This window comes from Acipenser ruthenus, chromosome 6 (genome assembly GCF_902713425.1).
Source record: "Acipenser ruthenus chromosome 6, fAciRut3.2 maternal haplotype, whole genome shotgun sequence".
Classification (NCBI taxonomy): Eukaryota; Metazoa; Chordata; class Actinopteri; order Acipenseriformes; family Acipenseridae; genus Acipenser; species Acipenser ruthenus.
In genome coordinates this window covers 5,767,296-5,784,861 of record NC_081194.1, presented here as the reverse complement: position 1 = coordinate 5,784,861, position 17,566 = coordinate 5,767,296, and the positions used below count along the sequence as shown (strand labels likewise).

At 34.9% G+C, this 17,566-nt stretch overlaps 1 protein-coding gene across 6 annotated transcripts in view; it reads right to left on the bottom strand.

Moving 5' to 3' along the window:
* Positions 1–5,426: 5,426 nt before the first annotated feature.
* Positions 5,427–17,566, bottom strand: part of LOC117411146 (KH domain-containing RNA-binding protein QKI) — a 170,894-nt gene continuing 158,754 nt past the window's right edge. For 2 of the 6 annotated variants that reach the window (XM_034018344.3, XM_034018343.3), the window contains exons 7-8: positions 13,630–13,704; positions 5,427–9,584 (exon numbers count right to left, since the gene is read on the bottom strand). In XM_034018344.3, coding sequence (XP_033874235.2) covers positions 9,568–9,584; positions 13,630–13,704 — 92 coding nt within the window. In that variant the 3' untranslated portion in view covers positions 5,427–9,567. Of the gene's footprint in view, positions 9,585–10,592; positions 15,144–17,566 lie in introns of those variants that run through there. The other 4 variants (XM_034018341.3, XM_034018340.3, XR_004545769.3 and 1 more) reach the window with 3 other exon arrangements.

The following is a 17,566-nucleotide window of genomic DNA, read 5'->3' as shown; positions in this document are numbered from 1 at the left end:
GACAATGACCCCAAGCACACATCAAAATCCACAAAGAAATGGTTTATTGACCACAAAATCAACATTTTGCAATAGCCATCTCAGTCTCCGGAACTTGAACCCCATTGAAAACCTGTGGTTTCAATTGAAGAGGGCAGTCCATAAGTGCAGACTGAAGGATATCAAGGATCTGGAAAGATTCTGTATGGAGGAATGGTCTAAGATCCCTCCCAATGTGTTCTCCAATCACATTAAACATTATAGAAAAATACTCAGTGCCGTTATCCTTGCAAGGAGAGGGTGCACATTTGAGAAATATGTAATTTTGGTTGATTCCATTGAATCATTAATAAAGTCAAATATATTGCACATGTTGGAAAATTACAATATAGCTCAGTACTGGTATTATTTATTTTACACAGTGTTTTTTGCTCATCTTTATCAAGGGTGCCAACAATTTTGGAGGTGACTGTATATATATATATATATATATATATATATATATATATATATATATATATATATATATATATATTAGTAATTTCTTTATTTATTTGCAATATAGATTAGTGTTTTTACAAATTTATTTGTAAAAAATTTGTTTGCCAAATTTATAATATTCATGGTCATTCATAAAGCTACACTGCAGCGATAAGGCCTTTTATCACCAAGATAATGGTCATGTTCCCAGAGATGGCACTACATTTATAGCACACCTAAAAAGGCACATGAAGAAGGTTTATTCCACAGAACTAGTTTAAAAAATGGCTGATCTGGTAGATGGGACCAAAAATGAAAACACCCACAGGACTAGGAATATAATTTAAAATGGTTTTAAACACATGAATGCAACCCACATTTTTATGTTAATAGAACTATTAGAAAGAAAAGCATAATTTTAAAGGGGGCGCTGAAGAGTGGTATGGCACTGCGAAGGGACGGGGAAAAAGGGGAGTGGGAATGACAAACCCAATGATGGGTATAAACATTACCAGTGTTACAGATGCAATGAGTATGGTCATATTGCGATACGGTGTCCAAATGAATAGAAGCCCATGCAATGTAATCTCGGAAACAATTATTATTGTGGGGTAGTCAGTGTGGTGAGTGTGGCTTTAGGAAACCACCCTTTTATGAGAAAGATAAAAGTAAATGGAAAAGAGGTCCTGGCACTCGCTGATTCGGGTTTTGTGAAACCTAAAGATCTGAAACATGATCTTAAGACTGGTATCATGTGCATACACAGGGATGTAAAATATTATCCCATGACCAAGGTAACATTTGAGGTACAAGGGGAAACGTGTATTAACAGTGGGAGTGGTCACACAAATGCTGCATGCCATGATACTGGGTAGAGGTTTCCCAATGTTTGATAAACTGGTCCAAATTAACAGAGAATTCGATGATTCCAAACAGAAGGATTCAAGGAGTGAAACTGACTCCACAAAGTGTTTGGGACAAGTGTTTCCATTTTCTGAACCTGTTTTGGTTATAACAGAAGTGAAAACAAGGAAGTCACGCAGGGAGCGTAGAGCGGACAAACACAGGGGTGGTCCCATAAAGAATAGGGAATATTTGGTGGGAGAGAAGGGTAAGTGCACTAGTGTAAAGGGGTAAGCACACAATGTGAGGCACAAGGCATTAGAAATGAAACCAGGGAGCAGTCACTGGCTGAAAATGATGCAGTAGGTCAAGAACTACTGAAACAATGGGCAGTTCCCAGTTCCCAGTTTGATAGGGACTAGGCTAATGATCCCACATTGATAACTATAAAACAATCAGTCATTGAGATAAATGGGGAGCCTGCAGAAGGGAGAGACTGGGAAAGCACAACTATGATATTATTACGAATGATCTGCTATACCAAGTGACTAAGATAGAAGGAGCCCAAGTATACTAGTTGCTGGCCCCACAGAGTCACAGACTCACCGTCTTGAGACTCGCTCAGAGCCATTTATTTGGTGCCCATTTGGGGAAAGATAAGACCACCTAACGAGTATTAAAAAAGTTTTTTTTGGTTGGAAGTATATAAAGATGTAAAGAAGTTTTGTCTATTGTGCTCCGGTTGTCAATTGACCAGTCCACATAATAAGTTTAGAGCCCCCTTAGTGCCAATACCTAAAATAGAGATTCCCTTTGAGCACATGGGTCCCTTGTCAAAATCTGCCTGGGGGTGTGAACATGTATTAGTGGTGGTAGACAAGATACCTGGAAGCCATTCCCTTAAGGAATATGGCATCTAAAAATATTACTAAAGTGCTAGCACAGGTATTTACCCGGGTTGGGATACCTTAATAGATCCTGACCATTCAAGGGATGCCAGTTGTGTCCAAACTTATGAGAGATTTGTGTGAGTTACTAAGAATAAAGCCCATAAAAACCTCTGTATACCACCCAATGGGTTGGTTGAGAGAGTCAACCACACTCTGAAACACATGCTATGAAAGGTTATTGACCAAGATTGAAAAAACTGGGATACCCTACTTCCTTATTTAATGTTTGTGGTTCGAGAGGTTCCCCAGTCATCTACAGGTTTCTCACCGTTCAAGCTTTTGTACAGTAGCAGCCCAGAGGTATCCTCAATATTTCTAAGAAGCTATGGGAAAGCTAGGCAAACCCATACAAAAATATATTTGATCAAGTCCTAAACATGAGAGATAGAATTAAGGCGGTCACCCCTATTGTCTGGGAACACTTGGAGAAAGCACAGGGTAACCAGAAGGCCAATTGCAATAAGTTTAGTCCACATTGAAAAGAAAACCAAATGCTGTATTACTGCTCCTTTGTTTATTTGTTGTTATTCTCTAAGGCTGGACCACACAAATATTAACCCTTTGTGGTACTGAGTGTCCTGTTGCTATGCAGAGCCTTTTAAACCTGTTTTACTGTGAATAAAATTACTTTTAAACAGCACGTGTAAAATAAACAGCTTGTGTGAAAATAAATTGGACCTGACGCGCCTGACAGGCGCTGAATAAATGGACCGCAAAGGGTTGAAGTTTGATGTATACCCTATGCAGATAGTGGATGAATTAATAGAGAAATTGGGTAATTATATGTTATATCTACCTATTTTTCTATCTATCTATCTATCATGCGATATAACCATTTGTAATCAAAACAGATTATAAAGTTGCACTTACCTCCATGTGCATTTAAGAGGATAACAGAAGATTACATTCTCACAATGTTCCTTTTGTAAGCCGATACCTTCCTGATTTGCTTCATAACCAACCGTATTTATTCATCAATTTTTTTTTTTTTTTTTACTATTTCCAATGCGCTTATAGCAGCACAGTTTACTTAGAGTGGTCATGATGATCATTCCTGAAGTGACTTGGCCACTTTGAACAGCAGATCAATAAAACTGGGCAGGGGGAGGTAGACGACAGGGCAAGACTACCACCACTGCAGACTATGGCTTGTTAAACTGAACCAAGAGAGAGGCTTGGTCTTATCCATTCTAACTTGAAGTTGGAAACATTAAACACCATCTCTCTTGCTTGAATGTGTAATATAACATTAACGGCTGTGTACTTACATGGAAATTACACCATGTTACCTGATGTAATTACATGGTAATAACATAGCACAGGCCATTTAAATTTAATTACACAATAATTCCACCCATTGTTACCTTGCAAGAGTAGGCACCATTGGTAGTTACCCAGTTATTACATGGTTATGTAAGCCCCATCATCTCAAGTGCTATCTGGCTGTATTCTTTCCACACTTTAAATTATGTAATTTACTGCTATTTTTTAACTAAGTTCTACCAACCACAGACTGCATACTTAAAAAAAACCAAAAAAAAAACAGCTTTAATTTGTTAGAGCTCTCTAAAGTTCAAGCATTCAGGAACAATGAACCTAATATATAATTGAGTGTAGTTGAATGTTCTGTTATTATTTCAGCTCGACTCTAGTTTCAGCTCCATAGGGAAGGCTTCTTTTTTTGTCTGTTTCAGGAATGTTTGTTGCTACACAAGGGATTTATCAGCTGTAACACTACATTAAGAGGAACAATGGCCATGTCTTACCACCAGCTGCACACCCACACGTTTCTCACAACTGGCTGAACGTGTCCTTGGTGTTCAAGATTATAAGGAAGCACGAGGATACATGGAGGGAAATAAAAGAAGAAAAGCTTTTGTTCCAGGTCTTCCATTATTTCTGTGCACCTTTATTGCATGTTTGTTTTTAGGTTTTTTGCAGGAGAGTTAATTAAATTATTGAGACATTGGAGGCAACAGGTAAATTCATCTTAACAAAGTTTTGCAAACCTGAGTTTTTTTTTCTTTCTTTCCTTTCTTCTCTCTTATTAATTGGGTATTGCCAAGAATGATTTCTGTATGTTGTTGCTATTACCTTGTTTAGGAAGCAACAAGCAGAGGCAGCAATGATGGCTCTTGTAAGCATGGTCAACAGTTTAAAAAGCTACGCGGAACAAAAAACAATCTCAGATTTAGATTTTTATACCAGCTGCTCTAAGCTTTTATATACGGGGTATTATGGAAATGAATGTTGAAAGTTAAGCAGATCATTGTACTTGTATTCTTGAATGTTGTATGCCATAAATTACTAGAAATCAATATTATGGGATTTAATATTTTATGTTGTGTTGTGTATTTTGTGTAAACCCAATATTTTAACATTCATTCAGCAGGATAAAAAGCACTTGCAGTACAACATTTTGGATTAAATAGCAAAAAATAAACTACATACTAAATTCTATAAATATATCATATAGAAGGCCCCTGTATGAATAGTTTCGTCAAATACTTTATCACCAGTTTTTCATTTAACCCACATGAATCTTATGCACATCTGGACAAAATACACTGTTACCATTGCATTGAATCTCAGTAAAATGACCTTAACTTCAGTGTTTCAAAACTTCTCAGTGTCAGTGTTTTTATTATTTACAGGTGAAGATTTGGGCAAACGGAGTAGGGAGTAAATTAATATATACTGTATCACAAAAATTAACACCCAAAGTTCCCTGCTGCTAGCTTTGAAGCAACAACAGATTCCAATTATGAAGAACATGCTGTAAACTTTGCATTAAGCGTTATTAAGCCTAATCCTGTACAGTGTGTCTGTCTTTTTCTCTGCTGCTTGTGCTGAATTGAAATGCAGTTGAATCACATCAGGGAACACAGTTATTTAATTTACCCAACTGTAATCCCGTTTTTTTTGGTGCTATGAACTATACATTAAGAAAGCTGGAAGGCAAGTGATAAGACTGTACAGGAAGAACACCAAAATGAGATGTATTGCCTGTTGCTTATGGCATCTACCCTGTAAGTCAAACATTGTTATCTGTGCCCGTGTTCTTTGGGGTTACTATAATAATCAATACTCTATTTTTTTTTTTAAACATTCATTTTTCTTAAAAGTTTTATAAAAAAAACACTTATTGGTTAAGAAAACAGATCTAGTCCATAGTTAGTAGATTGGTATTGCAACATTTATTAAAATAATGCTATGCATTAATAAGAATAGCAAAGAACCAAAAGGAGTAAAATGCAAGCAATGTAAAAACCCAAAGTGATTAATGTAGTCATCCAGTTGTTAACCAAGAAAGACAACACTCTCGGTAATAATGTACTGCAAAACAAATTGGTATTTCTCAGTTATCAAATACGCAAGTTTGCGTTTTGAATCTTTTTTTTTTTTTTTTTTTTAAATTAGGAAAAAAAAACAAGATAGAAAAATACATTATAAACTTGTAACACTGGTTGTAAATACATTATCTTACATGTTTTTTTGTAGGCAATAAGTTGGTTATGGTACATACATAGCATGGGGCTAATAGCTATAGAAACTGTATGTCATCCGTGTGATACATAATACTGTCAAAAAAGCCTAATATCTTAAAATCCTTTCAATAAAATCTTATATAAACTCAAGAATAAACTAATATTGAAAACAAATGCATATTGAGTTTCTAACATAGTCATGCATATTGGATATGATCGTCTCACCCACTAAAATATAAGTTTTCTTTCTAAAGCTATCACATCATACTGCATCTTGTGGGCACACTTTATGTTGTTGAAATGACCTTCAACAAAAATACTTATTCCAGGTTGTATACAAAAGTTGATATGATGTTAATTTAGGAACTGTTTTATCTTTCTACTTAGGAAGAGAGCCTTTCCTCAAATACCGAAGTGTCACAAGTGATAATATACAAAATAATAATAATAATAATAATAATAATAATAATAATAATAATAATAATAATAATAATAATAATAATAACAAAGACACAACTTACGTGTCCAAGTTCAAATTAACTAAAAAAAGAAAATTCAAGTCAGGATATTCTGTAACTTGGCTCTCTTTGTATTTGTAATGCACTACTGAGATGTACCTGTGCTGGCCCTGTGGGCACAAAGTGAAGAAACTAAACTAAACTAAACATAACAAATAAAATCAGTTAAATATACGATGTGGATAAACGTCTGTTGCATAGTAAAGAAATCAATGTGTCCTTCTGATTGAGACTATGGATCAGGATAATGTGTAGCTGTGTTGTTACTGTATTTTACTGTACAATAAGCCCTCAAATACTGACCAATTGGCTAATGCAATGGAAGGGCCTGTTACTTGGAAGCTACAAAAAAGGTGAACAGCAGCAGAATGAGCTGACAAAATAAGCCAACAATTGCCACCTGATGCTTGCCACACTGTGTCTGAAGGAGGGGCAATACTACAGAGAAGCTTGTATAAAACACAGGGGGTCCAGTCCTAGTCCTGGTGGACCATTCCCCTTTGCAATAGGTGATTGTAAGCAACTAACTACTCTAGGACCTGGATGGATGTTTAATTGGTTAGAGCAAAGACCTGGACTGTCCAGAACAACTTTGCTTACCCCTGGTATAAGATAAGCAGTAACTAAGTGAGGTGCTGCTTCAGCTCTGAGTCTGACCTCATTCGGCTTGGCAACAGGTAACTATTGCTATGCTGTCTCTCAAAGGACCCTTTGTGGTGTCTCTTTATCCAAACTGTACCGTTTTGTGTTTATCACAGAATAACAGCATGCACTATATTCCACTAGAATACACTATAACTAGGATTCCTGATTATTATTATTTTTTTGTCACAACCAATACAAATCTGTTAAAACACCATTCAAAGGAAAACGTCTCAATCTGGTTCTACTACATCAACTTCAAGAAAACACTTCAAGAAAACACCATATAGAGCAATCTCCACCAACTGTAATTATGTGTGGAGGCCTGGAGGGAAAGCGATGATGTTTTAAACACAAATTAAAATTTACAGAACGATCAAATTAAACAAAAAAAAGAATTCCGGGTGTTGTTTCTGTCTGGTTGTTTCTTAGAGGTGTATAATTAATGCCATCTTCCTTCCAGTTCTATGCCTTAACCTGGAGGAAGCTCCACTGCTTTACTTCAGGGAGTGTAAGAGTCTGTAAGTGGTTCCTTTTTCTGTCCGTCACAATGTTGATTAAAACATTCTTGTTTAATAATGACTGCTTATCCCTCTCAGTAAGAGATTTGTTTTAAGTTATCAAAGAAAATAATTAATGAAGGGTTCCTAATCTGGGTTGAGCAATCATCTGGTTCCTGAGAGGAAAATATGTCCTAGGCGATTCGTATTTTTCTCTATCTAACCCCTCTGCTGTCGTTTACTTTACAATCAGAGCTGTGCTCAGGATGAACAAACATGAGCACACACCTTTGCACTGTCACAGACTACACAATCACAGTATTAGCTGGAATAGCTCTAGCTCATGAACTAATGATCTTTCCCAACATTACGAGTATTCACTACAGCTACGTTTAAGGATCATCTTGCTAATTCTGATCTATAGCGGGAGAAAATCTGACGTCAGCCAAATTTCATTAAAGAATGTTTTTTGTTTTTTTTTTCTCTGAAGAGCATGGCAGAGCAAAACAAACAAGGTGGCTCAGGAAGGTTAAGAAATCCAGGATAATTTATTGTATCTGATGTCAGCTTGCTATAAAGGCATGATTTTCAAAACTGCCACTTGATTTTGAGCAGATCTGTTTTCTTAGAATTACCTTACATGTAATATTCTGTTTTACTCAGTGAAGTTACGTTGTTTTTCAGTTCCAGATTTTTCCAGATGTGACAATGAGGCCCATAGTACTGTATCTAAGACTTAACACAAAACCTATCTTTGACAAACCATCTAAAAATTACTTAAGGGCTTTATGTTATCTTATTTTTATGTACAATGTTAAAATAATATGCCAATGATGCTTTTTTAAATGTTAATACTACTTTGGAGGTTAAGGTAAGCAATGGTTAAAAGCTGTAAAATGTTTCACAGTGCAGTAGCATGGCAAAAATCAGGCTTCATTGCTGCAAGCTCCTTTTTATTCACACCCAGCTCCTTGAAACATACAGGGTGGCAAAGTGGCATGTGTTAACTTGGTATTCGGATAGGAACTGGTTTATGAGACATTCAGATTCAATGACCATGACAAAATAAGGCACTTTTCATTCTTTAGACATATTCTGATGCTTAACAAAAAAGAAAGAAAGAAAGAAAGAGAAAGAAAGAAAGAAAGAAAGAAAAGGCTGTTTTGGTCTTTTGTATCTCCCAAACCATGAAAAAACATTTTAATGAAATAAAGGGTTTCTTTGTTCAATTTTTTGTTCATTTTTTTTTTTTTTATAATACTTGAAAGTATAAAAGGCTTCATGTTTTGAAAAATATATCTCTTTTTCTTCACCAGCACCCTTGTATAGTAAAAGTATCTAGTTTTTTGTTTTTGTTTTTGTTTCTCAACGCAATACATTTATCTACAATTTCAATACATGTGTACAGCAAATAGGCAAGCATGGCTTTTACATCCTTAAAGAAATCAAATCTATACAAGGATCTTTTTTTTTAGAAAACAATTTGCCCAGTAATGAGACACATAATGCATGTACCTTTGCTGTCACAAAACCTCTATGTTTTAAAGCTACTTTCCTCCCATTACAATATCGCCGCACTTATGTATTCATACATTTTGTCCAGTAATGGCACTCAATACATTTCAGGAAGAGACAGGCAACATCCAAATATTTCTTCTTTCTTTTTTGTTTTGCCTGTGAGGGCAGCAATACTGAATACTCAAATTTTGAATACTTGAAAAAAAAAAAGTTTCCACCAATGGAATTACTGATAAAAGGTTCATGCATGATGCACCATTGCAACACGATACATTCAGAGATTATGACATCACCATGAGCTGAAGTGTTCCGTCGTTGTCTCACAGTAACTGCCTCTGAGAGAAAGAAATGACCAGTGGCTCCCATCCTTCTACATGTTTCTGGGGTGGGGGATTGGCCACAGAATGATGAGATATGCTGAGGGAATGAATTGGACCTTATTGCTTTACTACTATTCAGTGCAGGGTCCAGAACCACTTTCACCCAACCAGAAAAAAAAGCTGACAAGTTGGACTTGTTTTGAATGTCTGTCTGTCTGTCTGTTTTTGTGTTTTTCTCAAGCAAAGCCGTTTACCAGTTAACTGATCAGCAGGCAGGCAATGGTCAGGTCATCATTGGGTGAAGAGTTCAGAGGTCAGAAGGTCATAGGTTAGTTGCCAGTGGCGGCTGGGTGGTTAGAAAACAAAACAAAACAAAACAGGAAAAAAAAGAAAAAAGATAGAGAAGAGATTAGTTTCAACTAGTGACAGCTGGATGAACAACATGAAAAACTAATCACAACTAATAAAAACAAGCGTTTAATTCTGACTTCCTGACCTACAGAATGCAGTAAAATCATGACCGCTTTGTATCATGATTTCAGACATGAGGAGAGTCCACTCCCACAGCAAATGTTACGAAAAGGAAATACAATGAAATAAAATAATGACCAGGACTAATGGTTAGTAGCAGTCGATGGAAGAAATCTGTGGAGAAATAGTTTTTGAATACTGAAGAATGACAACAGTCAGTGTAGAGTTATCACTATCTGACTGCTATTATGCATTAGCACTGTTCCTAAATGCAAGCATTAAAGCAACTAGTGATGATGATGGATGTGATTATTTAAAAAAAAAAGTTGTTAAAAGAAATGAATTTAAAAGAGATCAGAACTTTAGGAAGACAATTTTGGATCAACAAAAATGGATGGGGCGAACAATTTTTTTTTTTTTTTTGTTCAATAAAACTTTATTGCCTTTCAGGTATTTTTTTTCTATTTACAACAACATGAAAATCTTGGCCTCATGATACAAAGCAATACTAAATTGTAGATCTAGCAGTGTAGGCATCAGTGTAGTAGCTGGGAGAAGGCCAAGCCTAATGCTTTAGCCAAAGCATCCCGCTGGAAATACTATTACAGGACAATCTTATAGAAAATGCATTTGCATATAAACACGGTAAAGTCCTGCTGTTTTATAGTCTACTTTTACAAAGCCCTAAAGTACATCCAAAAATAGAGGCAATTTCTAAATGATGCTATAATGCTACATATATATTTTCTTTACTACAAATAGCCCTCTTGAATTTCAATGCTATTACTCTGCAATACAATAAAAGCTGTCATTTCATATACATTCCTGCTTTATATTTTTTATATATTTTTTTAAGCCACCTGTAAATACTATTTTCTTTGCAACAACAACAACAACAACAACAACAACAACAACAACAAAAAGATGTTTAGAGTAAAACATAAAAAAAAAAAGTTCTCAGGGGGAAAGTTTTATTTTTAGTCCATTCATAACCTGGTCTAATCTAATTCCATCCGTCACCCCCTTTACTCAACTTGGTCCATGTAACAGCAGTAATTCTAAGACTAATGTTCAACAGCTTAATTATATTCACTTTCATCTGAGGTTCTTTGCATTTTTATTTGAACTGATGTCAGTCTGACTGAGACAGAGGAGATGAAAGGGTTTATTTATTCAGTGCAAAGTCAGAATACTTTAAGATGGCAAACTTTTATTGGCTTGTGTAGGCTGCAAAAGTGCTGCAATTAAATAAGTTTCTCTGAAGCCGATAGTTCTGTACCCATTTTACAGATCACAGATTATGATGAATGGTTTCATCAGTAACTTATTAGAGTATTTTTCACAGTGTATGATTCAGAACAGAGTAAACATATAGCAATGGGCCCTGTTTTAAGCACATGTGAAGGCAATGGATTTTTAAAGAGGGTATTAAAATAATTTAAATTGAATAAAACTAGCAAGAAACTCTTCATAATAATTTAACTGATCATTTGTGTAGCCAATTTGTTTCTGGCTTGTTATATATAGTTACAATTGTTTTATTCCTCTCATAAAATGTGCCTTTTTAAATGTATTTTTAATTTGCACTTGCTTCAAAATAGTTTTGTGTGCATCCATTTGCAGGAATAACACTGGATTTTACTAACCATACATCTCATCTTGTGTATGTGCTGTCAAGCTGATTTACAACTATTACTCATGAGAGTTGTGTACCATAAAATGAAACATACAGTATAAGTTATTTAAAGTGAAGTGGTCAGATGTGTTATAAAAACAAACCGAAGGACCACTATGAATTGTGTTTTGACTGTATGGTTAATGTGTGATACAGCTGCTTCTTTTTCTTTTACGGTCTACAGAAGACAATAAAGTATGCATATACCTTTTCACATAACCAATATACCTGCTATGTCTTTAGGTATGTTTTCAATACACACAGGTTTGACAGTTGTGCAATTTAATGTACAGTTTGTTTAAATTGTTATAGGTACCCAACTTTAGTTTTATTTCATTATGTATTAAAGTTTTGTTTGCTTAGTAATAGATAGCTGTTTCAATTGGCAACCCTCCACCAATCGTCAATGCTTAGTAAAAAGTAAACATTTTGAATGGGGCTTTTAATCTTCTTATTGTATTGACGTGCTTACGTACGATACATCGAATTAAAGAATACAAATATGCCTAAAAGCCTATTAATATACCGCAGAACTTAAAATTAACTTCTAAATGCCAGTATAAATCATTTCCCTTAGACCCAGTTTGGTAAAACTCATTAGCTATTAATAACCCCCAAAAAATCCACAAATTTTTGTTTTTTGTTTCAAATGGCATTATGTTTACCAAGCTTAAAAACATTTAGAATTGTACAATAAAAAAAAAGTCAAGGCCGTCTTCATGTAAGACTTACTTATTCTTCATAAAAATGTAAAGTGCACTTAAAACAGAATGTAACACAAACAACATAACCCTTTGTAAAACTTTTTCATTGGTCCAAAATATTTCTATTCTTTTTTCTTTTCTTTTGCAGAGTTTACAAATATTTGACAGTAACAGAAATATCATGATAAGGTAAAATATAAACGAACGTAATTCAGTGAATAGTTTATACATTACACTTGGTGATTGCCGTTCTTCATAGCAAATACAGTATAGGCTAAATACGTAAGACGGTTCACTGAAGGTTTTAAGGGAGGCGCTAACACTGGTAATTGTAAACCTCTCAATAAACCTGAATATTGCGTCATTTATTTTAGCTAACAGTTTACAGCTGGGTCGAAGGGTACATATAGGTGGCAGGGCAACAAAAACAAAGATTTAGTTCCCAGTCACTGGATATCCAGAGATTTGGGGGTAGGATGCACATAGTTGCTGAAAGATATTTGTCTCTTGTACTAAATTAAAAGGCAAGGGAGGAACATTTTAAAAAAAGATATACTGTATATAAAGAACAGGGTAGGCAGCAAGGATGACACTGGGTCTATATACCCTCCTCCCCCATTCTCACAGTACAGAACAATGTTGAAATAGGGTAATGCAAAAAATACATTTCATTATCAAGCAAACTTTATATATGGTTAGGCTATTTTACACAGGTTGAACAGAAAACCAAATCTTCAGTTTTTCCCCCGCCTAGTACAGGTGGCATTTAATCTTTTTTTTTGTATAAAGAGCTCTCAATAAGAAAAACCCTTGTAATTGTTTGCAACACCAATCTGGTAAGTGAATGGACAGAATGTCCCTGTGGGGGTTCAAATACCCCATTGATTCAGTTTCCCCATCTGAGCAAGGCATCAGCAAAATACTGTAACGTGTTCTCTTTAATTTATGGTGTATTTTCTAACAAAAAACATGCTGTTTAAAAGGCAATTCTAATAGCCATAATTAACGCAGCAGCAAGCTTGTTTCACTATACCATCCAATCCACTCAATATGGTTAATTTAAACACTTTGCAAATGGCATGCATTTCTTTGAGCATGCACTTTATTTCACAAATGAATTCCAGAACAGATAATACCAACTTAATAATATTGCATGTTGATACACAATGTGTAAGAATAATAAGCCTTTTGTTTTAAAAAATATACAGGTTCGTTACTTAAAATGTAACCAATCTATCAAGATATATAAATATTTTTTTAATACACCATAACTTGAAGCATTTCTCTTGGTAAAGCAGTGGGGGAAACTGAAACACCTGTTTTACAGTATCCATTATTTTTCATCAACAGCACACTAGCCACACAGTCATCAAAATAAAGGACAAAAGGCAGTAGAATGATCCACATTTGCCATTATTGATTAATGTCATTCTTTTTTTCTTTTTCAGTTGAAAAATGGACTGGTTAGATATAGTGTTGCAAAGTGGATCACAACCAACAACAGCATTTCTCATAAACACGAACACCAGAACTAAACTAACCTCTGTCTGCGGTCACAATCCTTTGGTAAGGATGGACCCGCATATCGTGCCTTCGAACTTTAGTAGCCACCGCACCTGGTTAAATTGCAACATTACCAAGACAAGGTTAGATAATAATTCAACCTACAAACTGTTCATTAACATTTCATCAAACAACAGCAGGTTTATCACAAAAAGGATTTAACAATCAACAATAACTACAAAGTATGCAATAAAAAAAAGAAGATTAACAAGTTAAGGCACAATAGTTTATATGAGAATATCTATGCTAGTTTATAACATAGTAGCAGTCACTTCCAAAAAGGTTACCTTAACCTGTTGGATCCATTGTTGTATTATCCCAAAGTACAGTATTAATGACATGGAATGGACCCAGGCACATTTAAGCTTTACTAGTCACATAATCAATGGAGTGCAACAGGACTAGATCCGTGATTCCAGTTATCTATTTTTTTAAATACTACTACTACGACTACTACTACTACTACTACTACTAATAATAATAATAATAATAATAATAATAATAATAATAATAATAATAATAATAATACTGATTATTCTCTGAAATGGTCTAAGACCCAATCCAGTTTTTAACTTTTGCAGTAGTTTCTTTAGCCCACAACTTAACATTGAGGTTAAAAGCCAATAAGTAGAATTTGCAATGAATTAGGTGATTAGTAAAGCAACACAGTATTTTAATATTTTGTTTTACCAAAACTTAGTAGTCAATGAAACACTATGCAGAGATTTATTTTTTATATTGCATTTTTTTTTCTTCTACAAAAGATATTGCCAGTGTAGGTTTCAGTAGTAACTCTTTTTAAATGGGTTATCTTGTGCATGTGTCTGACTGACTGCTAGGCTGAGCTCATTTCGTTCAAGGCAGCTGTGAAACTAAGTATGTGTTAAACTCAGATCTGATGAGGGTTCAGTAAGACCATTCTTGAATGCTTAGCCTTTCGTTGGGAAAGCCATACCTAAAGAATAAAGGAAGGGAATGTCAATTAGTCTCTGGAGAAGTCCATCCTCTGTGTAGTAACATTCAATTTGTCCTCACGTTTAACCCAAAGCAAAAAAAAAAAAAAAAATCCCCGGAGCAAATCTAAAGCTCATCCATGGTTGCATCTGTTACAGAAGGATATCATCCAGGAGTTTGTGCTGCCATGTGGCTCAATGCCATGATGTTTATTTCTTGTTGTTTTTTTTTTTTAACTCTGACATGCACACAAATAAAAATGCATTTATGGCTGTGGGCATTGGAAAAGCAGCCTTTTATTTTAGTAAACATTCAACAAATTGCAATGATGCAAGAGCATCACGGTGTTAGGTTGAAGCTGGCAGCTCTCCGAAATGACCCTACTGTGGAAAGTTTGGACAGTTTAAGTGGGGTGTACAGTGCAGATTTGTTCTTTAAAAGGAAACCCTGGAGGAGGAGTCTCCTCGGTGGAATGTGACTGGAATGTGACAGGTATGGAACCCAAAGTACAGTGGCAGCTCTTCAGCCTTTGAGGAAGCTGTATAGGTTACACAAGAAAGAACATTGCATTAAGAGAAAGGTGGAGTCTATCTTATAGAGGTAGACTATTTCTATAAGCCAGTGGCCTCAACACAGATTCCTATACTGTTAACCCACATAAGTAATATAACACGGCCCAGGTTTAATCATAATCGTAATCTTATATATGTACAGCTATGGCCAAAAGTTTTGCATCACCCTACAGAATGAACTAATTTTGCATCATAAAGTCGACTGAAACCTGTTGAATAATGTTACGTTACGTTAAAAATAAAAATGTGACATTTCAAAATCTAACATGAAATACTGTACTGCTATTAAGGATTCAGGTAGACTTTTGCAATATCATTTTATAGTTTCTTTGATTACACAATGTTAAATAAAATATCTACATTATGTTCATATTTCTTTTTAAATTATGTCTCAATCCTAAAATTCTAGGTGACGCACAACTTTTGGCAATAGCTGTATATACACAGTTACACTCAAAACTGGGTTAGCATGTTTTGTTTAATCTAATATATATATATATATATATATATATATATATATATATATATATATATATATATATACACCCTTATTGTCTGATTAATTTTACATTATTTATCTCATGGTTGCTATCTAGCTTTTCATTGTTTATGTGAGTCATTTGTCCCCCCTGCACCTAACTGTTCTTATTTTAACAATTTCTAATTTATATTTATTTTTTTGAAAGCAACTTGAAATAAAAAGGGTATTATGATCAATACAGCAATTAAAAATTCTATTTCACTGCAAAGTGTGTAATGCACAAACCCTGACATGATGACGGTTTGCATGGCTGATTATTTGTATGAAGATAAATGTCTAAAAGACTTTCAACTATGATTTGTATTTCATTTTTATATACAACTCATCTGAATATATACATGGATTTAGATTAGACAGTTACTGTTCTAGAAAGAATAAAACATGTTATGTAAATTAGCAAAAGTAATCAACAACACTACTTGCTAGTCTATAAATGGTAATACAAAAATGAATAATTTGGAATAATTAAGGGACAACATACATCTATAGAGGGAAAATTGACCTAGGTATCTGAACATAGCATATTAGTATTTTAAATTCAACATTTCATTGCAGTTAGACCTCAAGCATGAATAAGCTATATTGTCTTGGTTTTCTTGGTTGCAAAACATTTTATTCTAATCAGCAGTTACCTTGTGAAATGTAAATGTATTTTAGTTATTCTCATAAATGTTGCATTGGAAATCGGATACTACTTAAGTTAAGTTTTAGAGCTTCAAAATTACATAATTACAATAAAGCATGCCTCTTTTATATTAGCATGAATGCCTCTAAATATCAGAGCTATTACAGATACTTCCACTCCCTTAAGGTATTATAATGACAGTTCAGGCTTAAAGTAATTATTCGGAAATATTTTGTGCACTTGTGTAAACAGTTCCCAGAGAATACATAACATATAGAATGTTTTCTTAGCATAGACAGCACCACATTCTTGTAGTTATTTGAATTTGAGCAATTTCACTCGTTCAGTTTGGCTCTCAGTTTCAGTGAATGCACTGATGGGTATTTTCAGCCCCTGCTGTCATATCAACATGCATAATACTGTAAATGTTCAATTCATACAGCATTTCTTATTTTTGTAAGCTTCTTTGCGGGGGTTTCTTTGTGGCAGCCTGACATAAGTTTCTCTGTCATTAAGTGCATTGTGCTTTAACTTATGGTACAGTGTAACATGTGACAGTCCATTGTGTCAGTTCAGTCATGCATAAAACTAATGCTTTATTGGGGATACATACAATAGTATGTGACCACACTTTTTCAGGCAGCCTCTTTGAAATGGTACTATCCTGCCTTATTTAAACTGATACTGAAGGTGAAGTAAATAGTTTGCACATACTGTAGAGCTTAGAGCACTGGGCTGCTGTAGGGCTGGTAGTGAATTCACTGGATCCCTTTGCCATAAGCAGGTCAGCTATTCAAATACTACTACTACTAATATAGAGAATAATGCATGGGGTAGTGTGTGATATAAGAATTGAATGTCCACTGGAGAGGTGGGATGCTACATCATCAACAGCATCCTGGACCTCTATCCAAGCATCCCAATATGTCTATTCAAGCATTCCATTCCATTCTCATTTATCACACACTACCCCATGCAGTATTTTTTATAATCTCTGGTGATCCTGCCACATTTCTAAAGTTCTGTGCTGCTTCTGGAATTCCTTTCAGCTTGACAGCTCGTGCTGGGGTCGTGCTGGGGTCACGCTCTGTTGCCGGTGTTAATAAGCGTCTGTTTCCCGTAATAACCGACTGGTTATTATGAGAAATTTCAACTGGGTGAGCCCATAGAAACAAAATGCTCACCACTTATTATAATAGAATATGTATGGATCTGGAACCAAA